Raw genomic sequence first — 14,966 nt, forward strand, 5'->3', positions numbered from 1 at the left:
AAGCCACCGCCGTCCGAGACCTGCCGAAGTTTGGGGAGGTTTGGGCACCTCCCCAAACCTCCCCAGGTCTCCGTTCCTCCGCGCAGACCTGCCGACGTTTGGGGAGGTTTGGGCGCCTCCCCAAACCTCGGCAGGTCTCCGTTCCTCCGCGCAGACCTGCCGACGTTTGGGGAGGTTTGGGCGCCTCCCCAAACCTCTCCAGGTCTCCGTTCCTCCTGCCGACGTTTGGGGAGGTTTGGGCGCCTCCCCAAACCTCCCCAGGTCTCCGTTCCTCCGCGCAGACCTGCCGACGTTTGGGGAGGTTTGGGCGCCTCCCCAAACCTCCCCAAACGTCGGCAGGTCTCCGTTCCTCCTGCCGACGTTTGGGGAGGTTTGGGCACCTCCCCAAACCTCCCCAGGTCTCCGTTCCTCCGCGCAGACCTGCCGACGTTTGGGGAGGTTTGGGCGCCTCCCCAAACCTCCCCAGGTCTCCGTTCCTCCTGCCGACATTTGGGGAGGTTTGGGCGCCTCCCCAGGTCTCCGTTCCTCCGCGCAGACCTGCCGACGTTTGGGGAGGTTTGGGCGCCTCCCCAAACCTCCCCAGGTCTCTGTTCCTCCTGCCGACGTTTGGGGAGGTTTGGGCGCCTCCCCAAACCTCCCCAGGTCTCCGTTCCTCCGCGCAGACCTGCCGACGTTTGGGGAGGTTTGGGCGCCTCCCCAAACCTCCCCAAACGTCGGCAGGTCTCCGTTCCTCCTGCCGACGTTTGGGGAGGTTTGGGCGCCTCCCCAAACCTCCCCAGGTCTCCGTTCCTCCGCACAGACCTGCCGACGTTTGGGGAGGTTTGGGCGCCTCCCCAAACCTCCCCAGGTCTCAGTTCCTCCTGCTGACGTTTGGGGAGGTTTGGGCGCCTCCCCAAACCTCCCCAGGTCTCCGTTCCTCCTGCCGACGTTTGGGGAGGTTTGGGCGCCTCCCCAAACCTCCCCAAACGTCGGCAGGTCTCCGTTCCTCCTGCCGATGTTTGGGGAGGTTTGGGCGCCTCCCCAAACCTCCCCAGGTCTCCGTTCCTCTGCGCAGACCTGCCGACGTTTGGGGAGGTTTGGGCGCCTCCCCAAACCTCGGCAGGTCTCCGTTCCTCCGCGCAGACCTGCCGACGTTTGGGGAGGTTTGGGCGCCTCCCCAAACCTCTCCAGGTCTCCGTTCCTCCTGCCGACATTTGGGGAGGTTTGGGCGCCTCCCCAAACCTCCCCAGGTCTCCGTTCCTCCGCGCAGACCTGCCGACGTTTGGGGAGGTTTGGGCGCCTCCCCAAACCTCCCCAAACGTCGGCAGGTCTCCGTTCCTCCTGCCGACGTTTGGGGAGGTTTGGGCACCTCCCCAAACCTCCCCAGGTCTCCGTTCCTCCGCGCAGACCTGCCGACGTTTGGGGAGGTTTGGGCGCCTCCCCAAACCTCCCCAGGTCTCCGTTCCTCCTGCCGACATTTGGGGAGGTTTGGGCGCCTCCCCAGGTCTCCGTTCCTCCGCGCAGACCTGCCGACGTTTGGGGAGGTTTGGGCGCCTCCCCAAACCTCCCCAGGTCTCCGTTCCTCCTGCCGACGTTTGGGGAGGTTTGGGCGCCTCCCCAAACCTCCCCAGGTCTCCGTTCCTCCGCGCAGACCTGCCGACGTTTGGGGAGGTTTGGGCGCCTCCCCAAACCTCCCCAAACGTCGGCAGGTCTCCGTTCCTCCTGCCGACGTTTGGGGAGGTTTGGGCACCTCCCCAAACCTCCCCAGGTCTCCGTTCCTCCGCGCAGACCTGCCGACGTTTGGGGAGGTTTGGGCGCCTCCCCAAACCTCCCCAGGTCTCCGTTCCTCCGCACAGACCTGCCGACGTTTGGGGAGGTTTGGGCGCCTCCCCAAACCTCCCCAGGTCTCCGTTCCTCCTGCTGACGTTTGGGGAGGTTTGGGCGCCTCCCCAAACCTCCCCAGGTCTCCGTTCCTCCTGCCGACGTTTGGGGAGGTTTGGGCGCCTCCCCAAACCTCCCCAAACGTCGGCAGGTCTCCGTTCCTCCTGCCGATGTTTGGGGAGGTTTGGGCGCCTCCCCAAACCTCCCCAGGTCTCCGTTCCTCTGCGCAGACCTGCCGACGTTTGGGGAGGTTTGGGCGCCTCCCCAAACCTCCCCAAACGTCGGCAGGTCTCCGTTCCTCCTGCCGACGTTTGGGGAGGTTTGGGCACCTCCCCAAACCTCCCCAGGTCTCCGTTCCTCCGCACAGACCTGCCGACGTTTGGGGAGGTTTGGGCGCCTCCCCAAACCTCGGCAGGTCTCCGTTCCTCCGTGCAGACCTGCCGACGTTTGGGGAGGTTTGGGCGCCTCCCCAAACCTCCCCAAACGTCGCGCAGACCTGCCGACGTTTGGGGAGGCGCCCAAACCTCCCCAAACGTCGGCAGGTCTGCGCGGAGGAACGGAGACCTGGGGAGGTTTGGGGAGGCGCCCAAACCTCCCCAAACGTCGGCAGGAGGAACGGAGACCTGGGGAGGTTTGGGGAGGCGCCCAAACCTCCCCAAACGTCGGCAGGTCTGTGCGGAGGAACGGAGACCTGGGGAGGTTTGGGGAGGTTTGGGGAGGCGCCCAAACCTCCCCAAACGTCGGCAGGAGGAACGGAGACCTGGGGAGGTTTGGGGAGGCGCCCAAACCTCCCCAAACGTCGGCAGGTCTGCGCGGAGGAACGGAGACCTGGGGAGGTTTAGGGAGGCGCCCAAACCTCCCCAAACGTCGGCAGGAGGAACGGAGACCTGGGGAGGTTTGGGGAGGCGCCCAAACCTCCCCAAACGTCGGCAGGTCTGCGCGGAGGAACGGAGACCTGGGGAGGTTTGGGGAGGTGCCCAAACCTCCCCAAACGTCGGCAGGAGGAACGGAGACCTGCCGACGTTTGGGGAGGTTTGGGGAGGCGCCCAAACCTCCCCAAACGTCGGCAGGAGGAACGGAGACCTGCCGACGTTTGGGGAGGTTTGGGGAGGCGCCCAAACCTCCCCAAACGTCGGCAGGTCTGTGCGGAGGAACGGAGACCTGGGGAGGCGCCCAAACCTCCCCAAACGTCGGCAGGAGGAACGGAGACCTGGGGAGGTTTGGGGAGGCGCCCAAACCTCCCCAAACGTCGGCAGGAGGAACGGAGACCTGGGGAGGTTTGGGGAGGCGCCCAAACCTCCCCAAACGTCGGCAGGTCTGCGCGGAGGAACGGAGACCTGGGGAGGTTTGGGGAGGTGCCCAAACCTCCCCAAACGTCGGCAGGAGGAACGGAGACCGGCCGAGGTTTGGGGAGGCGCCCAAACCTCCCCAAACGTCGGCAGGAGGAACGGAGACCTGCCGAGGTTTGGGGAGGCGCCCAAACCTCCCCAAACGTCGGCAGGTCTGCGCGGAGGAACGGAGACCTGGGGAGGTTTGGGGAGGCGCCCAAACCTCCCCAAACGTCGGCAGGAGGAACGGAGACCTGGGGAGGTTTGGGGAGGCGCCCAAACCTCCCCAAACGTCGGCAGGTCTGCGTGGAGGAACGGAGACCTGGGGAGGTTTGGGGAGGCGCCCAAACCTCCCCAAACGTCGGCAGGAGGAACGGAGACCTGGGGAGGTTTGGGGAGGCGCCCAAACGTCGGCAGGTCTGTGCGGAGGAACGGAGACCTGGGGAGGTTTGGGGAGGCGCCCAAACCTCCCCAAACGTCGGCAGGAGGAACGGAGACCTGCCGACGTTTGGGGAGGCGCCCAAACCTCCCCAAACGTCGGCAGGTCTGCGCGGAGGAACGGAGACCTGGGGAGGTTTGGGGAGGCGCCCAAACCTCCCCAAACGTCGGCAGGAGGAACGGAGACCTGCCGACGTTTGGGGAGGTTTGGGGAGGCGCCCAAACCTCCCCAAACGTTGGCAGGTCTGCGCGGAGGAACGGAGACCTGCCGACGTTTGGGGAGGTTTGGGGAGGCGCCCAAACCTCCCCAAACGTCGGCAGGAGGAACGGAGACCTGCCGACGTTTGGGGAGGTTTGGGGAGGCGCCCAAACCTCCCCAAACGTCGGCAGGTCTGCGTGGAGGAACGGAGACCTGGGGAGGTTTGGGGAGGCGCCCAAACCTCCCCAAACGTCGGCAGGAGGAACGGAGACCTGGGGAGGTTTGGGGAGGCGCCCAAACGTCGGCAGGTCTGTGCGGAGGAACGGAGACCTGGGGAGGTTTGGGGAGGCGCCCAAACCTCCCCAAACGTCGGCAGGAGGAACGGAGACCTGGGGAGGTTTGGGGAGGCGCCCAAACCTCCCCAAACGTCGGCAGGTCTGTGCGGAGGAACGGAGACCTGGGGAGGTTTGGGGAGGCGCCCAAACCTCCCCAAACGTCGGCAGGAGGAACAGAGACCTGCCGACGTTTGGGGAGGTTTGGGGAGGCGCCCAAACCTCCCCAAACGTCGGCAGGTCTGCGCGGAGGAACGGAGACCTGCCGACGTTTGGGGAGGTTTGAGGAGGCGCCCAAACCTCCCCAAACGTCGGCAGGAGGAACGGAGACCTGCCGACGTTTGGGGAGGCGCCCAAACCTCCCCAAACGTCGGCAGGTCTGCGCGGAGGAACGGAGACCTGCCGACGTTTGGGGAGGTGCGCGCGCACCTCCCCAAACCTCCCCAAACTTCGGCAGGTCTCCGGACGGCGGCGGCTTGGGAGAGGTGCGCGCGATCCTGGAAGCACCAAAGCCTCGGCCGCGCGCAAGTCCTTGGTAAGCTCCGGGCGGTCACTTGCTTCGCGTCTCCTGAGGGAAGGGGGGGCGACTGGAGCGGGCGTGTTTCCTCGCCTGCTCGGTGCCGCGATTTGCCCGGGGAACGCGCGGGCCCCGAATGGCAGCGTGGAGCGAGGAAGCGGACAGCAAAATGGCGGATCGAGCCTCTGCTGGCGGCAGAGGCTTGCAGAGCGCGGATCCAGCCTCCGCCGGCGGCGGAGGCTTGCAGAACGGCGGATCGGCTTATACTCGAGTCAACAACTTTTCCCAGTTTTTGGGGGTGAAATTGGGGGTCTCGGCTTATACTCGAGTCGGCTTATACTCAAGTATATACGGTATTTTATAAGGGTAGAAAATATATCCCCAAATATTTAGTCCTTCTAGCAATTCCAATTCCCATAATCCTTATTACATTATTGTCTCTTACAATTATGTGACTAAATCTTCAGGCTTGATTCATTCGTCCAGAAGTAGCACGCCTCTTCCAATTTCTGGCCTTCTCCAGTGATAATGAAATTTGACCCACTCCTATATCTTTCACATCCGTCTGCGTTAACCCTTCAGCAACTTGCGGGTACTCTCTGGAACGTTGAGACTCTCACCTTTTTTCTTTGTAGATTCCAAAGATGGTATGGGGACTGCTTTTAAAACCTTACTGTAGAAATAACGTGCCTGAATCTCCGTAGTAAAACAGTACCTCGTACCTTCATAGGTCACCACCATACCCACTGGTATTTGCCATCTAAACTTAATATCACGTCGTCTCAATTCTTGTGTCAAAAAAGCAAATTCCTTCCTTTTTCTTAAAATCTTTTCAGGGATCTCTTTTAAAATCAGAACTTTTTGCTCAGCAATTACAAAATCAATATTGTAGGAGGCCTGGATAACTTCATTTCTAATCATTCTCTTTGTAAAATAAACCACCATATCTCTGGGTAGTTTCCTTTGTCTTGCGATCCACGATCTTCATATGTTTTAGTCTCCAGGCCTTGGATCATCTTAGTTGCTCTTCTTTGAACTTTTTCCAAGGTCTCAACATCTTTTTTGTAGTATGGTGACCAAAATTGGTTGCAGTATTCCAGGTGTGGTCTCACTAGGGCTTTATAAAGCAGTACTAATATTTCGTGTGAATTTGATTCTATGCCTCTTTTTATACTACCTAGGATTGTATTAGATTTTTGGGCTGCTGCTGCACAGTCTCAACTCATAGTCAAGTGATCATCTAATAGGACTCCAAGGTCCCTTTCACAATTACTGTTTTTGAGCCAGGTCTCACCTAATCTGTACTTATATCTTTGATTTTTTTCCTGCCTAAATGTAAAACTTTGCTTTTCTCCACATTAAAACTCATTTTGTTGGATAGGGCCCATTGTTCAAGTTTGTCTTTTTGAATCCTGAGCTTGCTTCTGGGGTGTTGGCTATTCCTGCCAGTTTAGTGTCATGTGTAAATTTCCCCTTCTATTCCCTCATCTAAGTCATTGATGAAGATATTGAAGTGTACTGGGCCTAAGACGGAGCCATGTCTTACCCCACTGCTTACTTCTCTCCATGTGGATGTAGTATCATTGAGCAGGGCTTTTCAACTTTTTCACCCGTTGTATCACTTTTAGGATATGGCAACATCCAAGTACCACCATTCATCTAGCAAGGTGTCAAAAACTTGATGACCAAAAAAAAAAGGAAAAAAGTGATGAAGTACAGGTAGTTCTCAACTTACAACAGTTCGCTTAGTGACTGTTCAAAGTTACAATGGCACTGAAAAAAGTGCCCTCCCAAGCCACAGCCGAGCAAGACACCTGCCTGTCCGCCCGGCAGCGCTCTTCCTCTTGTCCGAGGTTTTCATTGTTGTGAGCATTTCTGTTGAGGATTGGCAGCAGGGGTGGGGTGGGGGGTGTTTGGTTTTTATTTCCCCCCCCCCCTCTGCTGGATGTTTGCAGCAGGTTTTGGTCACTTCACATGACCCTGGGCACTGTGACCGTCATAAATATGAATCAGTTGCCAAGCATCTGAATGTAAATTACAAGACCCTGGAGATGCTGCAACATTCCAGCTGATCGGCGCTTCTTCTGGGCTCAGAAGCACCAGGATCAGTGCTGAGCTCCAGCTGGAGCCTGGCGCTGATCCTGGCGCTTCTGCTGAGCCCTGACAGCCCCAAAGAAGCGCTGATCCTGACACTTCCGCTGAGCCCTGACAGCCCTGCAGCTCCAGCCGTCTCTTGATCAGGCTTGTGCAGTGCTGCCACCGGTTCAGCTCATTCCCCTCCCTCGCTACCACTTTTCTAGGATGGTCGCGTACCACCTGCTAGGTGCCAATGTACCACAGGTGGTATTACTCATTGAGAACAGTTTGTCAGCCAGCTACAAATCCATCTGGTGGTGGTATTGTCTATTCCACCTTTTTCTAGTTTACCAAGCAGTAAATTGTGGTGTACTTTGTTGAATACCTAAGTATACTATGTCCACAGTGTTTCGCTGGTCTACTAATTTGGTCACTTTATCAAAGAATAAGATAAGATTGGTTTGGCATGATCTGTTTTTAACAAACCCATGCTGGCTACCAGTTATAACTTGATTTGCTTCTAGTTGTTTGCAGATCTATTTTTTCATTATCTTTTCTAGGATCTTCCCAGGTATTAATGTTAGACTGATTAGTCTGTAGTTTCCTGGGTCTGTTTCCCCCCCCCCCCCCCGTTCTTGAAGATGGGAACCACATCAGTCCTTTTCCAATCCTCAGGTACTTCCCTGGTGCTCCAGGATTTTTGAAAGATATGGTGCAGTGGTTCCAAGATAACATGTGCCAGCCCCTTCAGAACTCTGGGATGTAATCTGTTGGGTCCTGGTGATTTATATTCGTCAAGGTCGGATAGGTGTTCTTTTACAATTTCTTGCTTATTTTAATTTTTGTTTCTACTTTGTCTTTTGCAGTATTTTTTTGATACGTTGTGCTATAATTTCTTTGTGTGTGAAGACTGATGCAAAGAATAAGTTAAGCAGCTCTGCTTTTTCTGTACTGCCTGTTACTTCCTTGCCATCTTCTCTCTGGAGAGAAGAGTTTCCTTGACTTTTTTCTTGTTATTAATATGTTGTAATACACTTTTTTATTATCCTTGATTTCTGTTGCAAATCTTTGTTCATTCTGAACCTTTGCTTTCCTGACCATCTTTGCATGTTCTGGCTGTCTGCTGATAATGAGCCTTAGTTATGAGTCCCTCTTTCCATTTTTTGTACTTGTCCGTTTTGTCTTTCAGTTTGTCAGAGAGAGCTTTGTGCAGCCATGCTGGTTTTTTCTTGAATTTCTTGTTTTTTTTCTTTTTCAATGGTATTGTGCTGGTATGGGCTTTTATGATCACATTTTTGAGAGTTTCCCACGCTTCTTGAGTTGTTTTCCCCTTTAGGATTTTCATCCAGGAATCTTTCCTAGGTTCTCTCTGAGTTTGTTAAAATCAGCTCTTTTGAAGTTTAAGACATTGGTTGAAATATTTTCTATGCTTGTGTTTGCATAGAAAATGACATGGTCACTTTCCCCCAAGGTTCCGGCAACTTCAATTCCCTCTATTACTTCTTCTCTGTTAGTAAGAATTAGGTCCATTATAGCTTTACTTCTAGTTCCCTCCTCTTATCTTTTCGATGACCAAGTTGTCGGCTAGTTTGGTTAGGAATCTGTTTGCTCTCCCGCTCGCAGCAGAGTTTGTCTCCCAGCTGATATCTGGGTAGTTGAAGTCTCCCATTACTACTGTGGTGTGCTTCATAACGTACATTTATTAACTGGTTGGCAAAGAGACCATCTATTTCTTCTGATTGGTTGGGTGGCTTGTAGTATACCCCTGTGGCAATGTCACTTTTTTTCATTTTATATAGATTCTGGAGGGCTTTTATCTTTGTTCATGTGCATTTCTGTAGATATGTAGTATTATCTTACATATAGTGCAACTCGTCCTCCTCTTTTTGTAGACCTGTTTCTTTTGAACAATTTGTATCCATCTATTAGTCCATCCCAGTCATGGATTTCATCCCACCAGGTTTCTGTAATGCTAACTATGTCATACCCAGTGCTTTTTTTGTAAAAGAAAAAGGTGCCGGAACTCACACATGTCATACAACCCGCCTTGCCTACCCTACAAGATTCCATCCAAAAAAGGTGCCGGAACTCCGTTCTGAGCATTCTATGAGGAAAAAAGCCCTGGTCATACTCACACTCATGTACTATTGTTTCTAATTCATCCTGTTTGTTCCCCAAGCTTTGAGCACTAGTATATAAGCATTTAAGGCTTTTATGCCTGTCTATGGGTGTGTTTCCTGGATCCCCTGATTGTTGTTTGATTTTTTTTTCCTTTTTTCTCATCATTCCCTACCTCTTAGTTTATTTTCTTGGGATTTATGATTGGTTTTGTGTTCGACAGGTTCTAATGATTAGTCACCCTTGCCTCTCAATTTTAGTTTAAAGCCTTTCTAATGAGTTGGGCCAGGTTTTTTCCCGAGTACATTTTTCCCTGTTTTCGTGAGGTGCAGCCCATCCCTTGCCAAGAGTTCTTCACGTAGGAAATGCAGTCCAGGAAAACCAAGTATTCTTGGCAACACCAACCCTTTAGCCAGTGGTTTATTTCTGGAAGTATTTCTGGAAGTAAAATGATCTATTTTTTATTTTTGTTTGTCCTTTTTCAGTGGGAGAGGGGCTCGGTCAGTGTAAGAACACTAAAACTAACCCTTTTACGGCTTGTGGATTCCTGAGGATAGGACTTGAATAATTCAACTAAGGATTTTGACTACCTTTAAGGAGAGAGTGATATTATAACATGCATGATATGAAGCAGACTTTCTAGGAGTTGGTGGAATAGAGGCCAATAACCCCCAAAATCTGTAACAGAATTTAAACAAAAAACAAGTACTATGTATGAATGATATTTGTCACTCTTACGGCTAGGAAAGTTAAGAGAAATAATTTGCATTAAATTTTTGGATTACAATCCTGATGTGCATTTTTTATAAAATTCAGTTGAAATATTAGATTATCTCAAAATTACATTTTTTATAACATTCAAAATTGTTTTTAAAGTTTCTCAGTTCCTGAACATAAATATACCAACATAATGCCTGATGCTAGATACCAAAAAACAAATTTGTATGTAATGACATTTTAGATTGGGGAAGACTATAGCAAATTAAAACTAACTATTTAGAATTTAGACTTCAATTTATGCAGTTTTTGGAGTCAATATTAACTCATTTATTTTTAATTATTAGATTTATTTGTTGCCCATCTCATATTGAGGCAATTAACCCTTAAATGCTGCTATTTATGTGCTTTTAAAGAGGCTGTGCATATTATCAATTAAAATATAGGCATATCTGGAAAATAAAGAGGTTATTTAATGCACTGCAATAGGAGAGTAATAATAGTAAACATATATGAGAGTGAAAAGCACTGCATGTCCCAAGAATGACAGCTGCATTCTGTTAAAAGAATTCTGTTTTTATTTGTTTGTTTTTCCTTTAAATAGGCCAAACTGTTTTCAGATAGTAGTTCAGCACTTTAGTGAAGAGCATTACATCTTTTACTTTGCAGGAGAAACTCCAGAACAAGCACAGGTAAATATGCAAAAAATCTACTGAAATAATATGATTAGGATAGCAGTATATGACATGTTTTTAATATACTGTGATAAAAATTAGATTGGATTGTAATAATGTGTTTGCTAAAGTGATTTGTATTTATAATATTCGTGGTCAAAAGTTTTTCATTCCTATTAAAGCTATTATCTTATATTTTTCAAGGGGTTTTTTTGTGTGTGTGTGTGTGCATGTGTGTAAGCACACACACACTGGCCTCCCAAAAGGACCTTGCCCTTGTAAGGAGATTGATATACAGCTTAGTGAAGCAGTTTATTAAAGGGTAGAGGGTAAAGGGTTGTCATTATTTAAGAAATCTGTTTAGGAGTGAACCATAGCAGATACTTACAAAAATCGGGCAGTCAGAAAAAAGTGTCTTTTTTGCCTTTATACTTTACCTTCCTGTAATTAAATGGTTAATTGATTATGATCATTCTATTTTTCTGCATTAGGAGAAATAAGAAAGAGACCTGCTATAACAAATTAAACTTGACTAAAACACCTAGAAATTAGTTAAAGGACTAAACATAAGTGCAATTTTGTCTGTAGTCCTGTATCCAGCTATGGACATATAAAAGATTGCACTGCATAGGTGGAAACTGCTGATCTGAGATATTCTTACTTACAGGACTGGATGAAAGTTTTGCAAACTTTTTGCAATTTACGAAAAACAAGTTCAGGAACATCTAATAAGCGCTTGCGTCAGGTAATGTGTTCGCACTGAAATTGAAATGTTTTTGATGGAACTAATCTATTGTATAAAGTAAAGAAATTATAACTTTTTAAAAGAATAATCATAGTGACTCCTTTATCATATACTTTAAACAAATTAAAGATTGAAATAAACATGAAATAAATTAAGTTAATATTAATAACATACAATTACTGCTTTGCTTTTAATAATTTTTAACTTTAATTTTAACTAATAATGAAGTCAAAGCCAAATTCTAAGAAAACTCAGTTATAATCAATTATGATGTTAATTGGCATTTTTCTTATAGATCGCTCTATAATCAAGATGGAGCAAGATATATCTGTGGTAGTATGGGATGTCATTTCAGTGGGTTTTATGGCTAATTATAGTGGGATATCATTGTGTAAATGTCATCCTATATATGTATGCATAAAGTATTAGAGAGCCTTGGTGGAGCAGTGGGCTAATGCCTCCTTAAGTAACACCAGCTGCCTGCAATTAGTGCAGGTTCGCATCCCACCAGGCTCAAGGTTGACTCAGCCTTCCATCCTTCCGAGGTAGGTAAAATGAGGACCCAGATTGTTGGGGGCAATTAAGCTGACTTTGTAATAATGCCGCTTGGTGTGTGTGTGAAAGCCCTAATAAGCAGGCATATACATAGAATGAAGGCTACTGCTAAGCTTGTAAGCCGCCCTGAGTCTTCGGAGAAGGGCGGGATATAAATGGAATTAAAATAAATAAAATAAAAAAAATAAACTGAGAACTAAGTACATTCTCCTCTGAAAGCTAGCTGTTTAGCATAAATGAGACATTTTTATTGAGAAGCTAAATAAAGTGTTAATTATTGTAATAATGGTATATCTTTTATTGGGTAGCCTTCCAAAAATTCTTGAGAATTATAAATAATAAATAGCAAATTGTACTGACTGCCTCTTAATATTTGGTAGAACAATTAACATTTAGACTTTACAGTATTCCTTCTTCCAATTTTATATGTGACAAAATTAGTCACTATAAATTCTCTTAATCATAAAAATAGTGGTTTTATGATTAAATAGTAACTTTCTTATAGGTTTGCTGTACATTCTTTCAAAAGGCTGTATGTATCTGCATAGAGCAAACTCTTATGAATTACAGAGAAGCTTGAATAGAGATTGGGTGCTTATGCCTTCCATATTCACTGGCATTTCTTCATGCCCCAGGAAGTGGCATCTTGATCCTCCTCTTCACCTTTCTACTAGTTCCTGCATTAGTAGCAATGTAGGATACCTTTATCCAATGTAGGATACCTAAGATTATCGCATTCCAAGGGGATTGATGGTTCTTGGATTTATTTTACATTATGTGCTTTTCCCCACCCCATCCCTTTCAATAACTAAACACGTGTCCCTTTTATTGTTGCTTTGAGTTCTGTTTGTCTTTATCCAGGTATCTTTGGAGCAGTAATATAATTAAATAGTTTCTCTGAATTTGCTCTATGCAGGCACAAACCCAGAGTTAAAAACCATTAGTCAATAGTTTTGCACTGTATTCTTATTTCAGTAGTGTGTAAATTCTGTCCAGACGTTTTTCTGCTTTGTTTACCAACATTAGATAGATATGAAAGAATATACAATAGCATTCAAATTAAATCTAATGTGTTATTGCATTAAATTTTTAATGTGGCATTACTAGATATATAATTACTTGATATATCACTGGATGTAACTATAATTTATGTACAATTTTTATACTTTGTAATTTATGTAAAATTTAAAATTCTGTTGCAATTTTTCTAGGTCAGCAGTCTTATTTTGCATGTTGAAGAAGCCCATACACTTCCAGCAAAGCATTTTACTAATCCTTACTGTAATATATCCCTGAACAGTGTTCAGGTGGCAAAAACCCATGTACGAGAAGGTCAGAATCCTGTGTGGTCAGAGGAGTTTGTGTTTGAGTAAGTTTTATGCAAATTCTGTTACATGGGACAGGGATGTTTGCCAACAAACTGAATAGATTTTTTAAAAAACAGCTACTTTAAAATGGAATTGGAAATCATACAATTTTATAGTATATAGCTTTCCTTTATTTGTTAACCAATATGACTGTAATGAAAATACCAACAACTTTCTGCCATTTTGATGTTTAGTGCGAACGTGGAATACAAATATGAATCTGATTTTTCTTTTTCTTTTCCCCAGTGATCTTTCTTCTGATATCAACAGGTTTGAAATAAGTCTTAGTAACAAAACAAAGAAGAGTAAAGATCCAGATATATGTAAGTTTGATATTTTTTTAAAAAAAGATAATTTCACAACTACTGCATTTATCAAAAAGTAAAATGACCTTTCCCCAGTTAAATACAAAAAGTTTTCACATAACTTAGAGCAGCTTTTGCCCCCTTCTTACACTATCATTCTTAGCCCATAATTTATTGTAAATTTTCATTGCTGTTGGTTCTTCACCTTTTGTACTCATTTGTAATTTCAGTTCATAAAAATACTTCAAAAACAAGAGAGGGTAGTCATTGTGTATTCTCATTTCAAATAGTCTTCAAATGCACTGATTTCCAATAGACACTTGGGGAATTCATCAGCAATCCTAAACCCAGGTGAACTAGTTTGCTGCTAATATGATGTAGCATCTCAGGCCCTTGACAAAATTTTTCCCAGATAGCCTCTGCTGGTTGGCTGATCTGTGTTAGCTCCTTGATTCTTTGAGGACCTTTGGGAGATGAAACAACAAAGGCAATACCTGGTATGCAGGTAGAAGTCAACAAAAATTAAGTTTAACAGAGCATGAGTATGTGCCCAACTTTGAGCCTACTCTGTGATGATAATAAAGGAGAAACAAGTATTATATTTATCTGTCTATTTTTTATTATTCCATTTATATTGCCATCCATCTCAACATATGACTCTAGGTAACAGAGTTAAAGTAAAAATTAATTACAAAGTTAAAAAACACATTGGCCAAGCAATGTAAACTCAGATCTCTAGCATAACTGAAAAGCAGGTCCTTGCACTGTCTCAGGGCTAGGACCAGAACTAAGTCTTTAGGGCCTTATGAAAGGCCAGCAGGGTCAGGGCCATCCTGATCTCCAGAAGTAGAATGTTCCACAAGCTGGACACTATAGGTTAGAGTTAGGGGATGTCTTCTAGGGTCTGCCAACTAACATTCTTTGGCCAATGGGACCTGAAGCATATCTATCCTTCCTGGCCAATTGAATGGCAGAAATAACTGGGGAGACATGGTCCTTCAAGGAACCTGTTCCTAAGCCAGGAAGGACTTTTAAGGGGACAACCAGCACCTTTACTTACATCAGGAAGCACACTGACAGCCAATGCAGCTCATGAAGTACTGTTACATTTTGCACCAATTGAAGCTTGAAAATGCTCTTCAAGTTCCATGTAGAGCGCACTGCAGTAGTCCAGATGAGAGATCACAAGGGCATGAGTGATTATTTGCAACCCTCTCCCCCCGACACGCAACCCAAAGGTTTTACCAAAGCCCTCCTAGCCAGGAACCTTATATCTTGGGAGGACCCCCAGATTATGCACTAGGTCTGTCCATAGTCATTTCTTGAAGAAGATAAATATGGGAAATAGATTTAGGAAGTAAAGTTGAGGACAAAACTTGGGGGATGGAAACTCAATCTCATTACTGCTACTTACCCAGCTCTACTCTCTCATAGGACATGTGGTTTTCAGTTTTGTGTTGGAGAGGTTGTAAAGCAAAAGGAATATTCTTTCATGTATGTGGTCTTAAAACATACAAACACTTTGATCAGAATTTTTGGTAGGAATAGGTTTGGTAATGTATCAATAATAATAGCATATCAAGCAAACACAAATGGGTATATTAAATATTTTAGTGCGAAGAATAAAACATTATGAAGCAAACATGATTCTTTTCTTATTTACATCAGCAAAACAACTTACACCTCTGTGCTAGAAGTACATGAAAGGGGAATAGCACAAAAGGATCTGTACCTT

The 14,966-nt window shown here is 46.7% G+C and overlaps 1 protein-coding gene across 1 annotated transcript in view; it reads left to right on the plus strand.

Annotated features, from left to right (window-relative positions):
* The window catches only part of RASA1 (RAS p21 protein activator 1), a 67,090-nt gene that overhangs the window by 32,016 nt on the left and 20,108 nt on the right, over positions 1-14,966 (plus strand). Inside the window, exons 12-15 of the mRNA XM_081321741.1 lie at positions 10,190-10,277; positions 10,927-11,004; positions 12,771-12,928; positions 13,173-13,249. Coding sequence (XP_081177867.1) covers positions 10,190-10,277; positions 10,927-11,004; positions 12,771-12,928; positions 13,173-13,249 — 401 coding nt within the window. The remainder of the gene's footprint in view (positions 1-10,189; positions 10,278-10,926; positions 11,005-12,770; positions 12,929-13,172; positions 13,250-14,966) is intronic.

This window comes from Vipera berus, assembly GCF_964194415.1.
Source record: "Vipera berus genome assembly, chromosome: 2".
Taxonomy (NCBI): Eukaryota; Metazoa; Chordata; class Lepidosauria; order Squamata; family Viperidae; genus Vipera; species Vipera berus.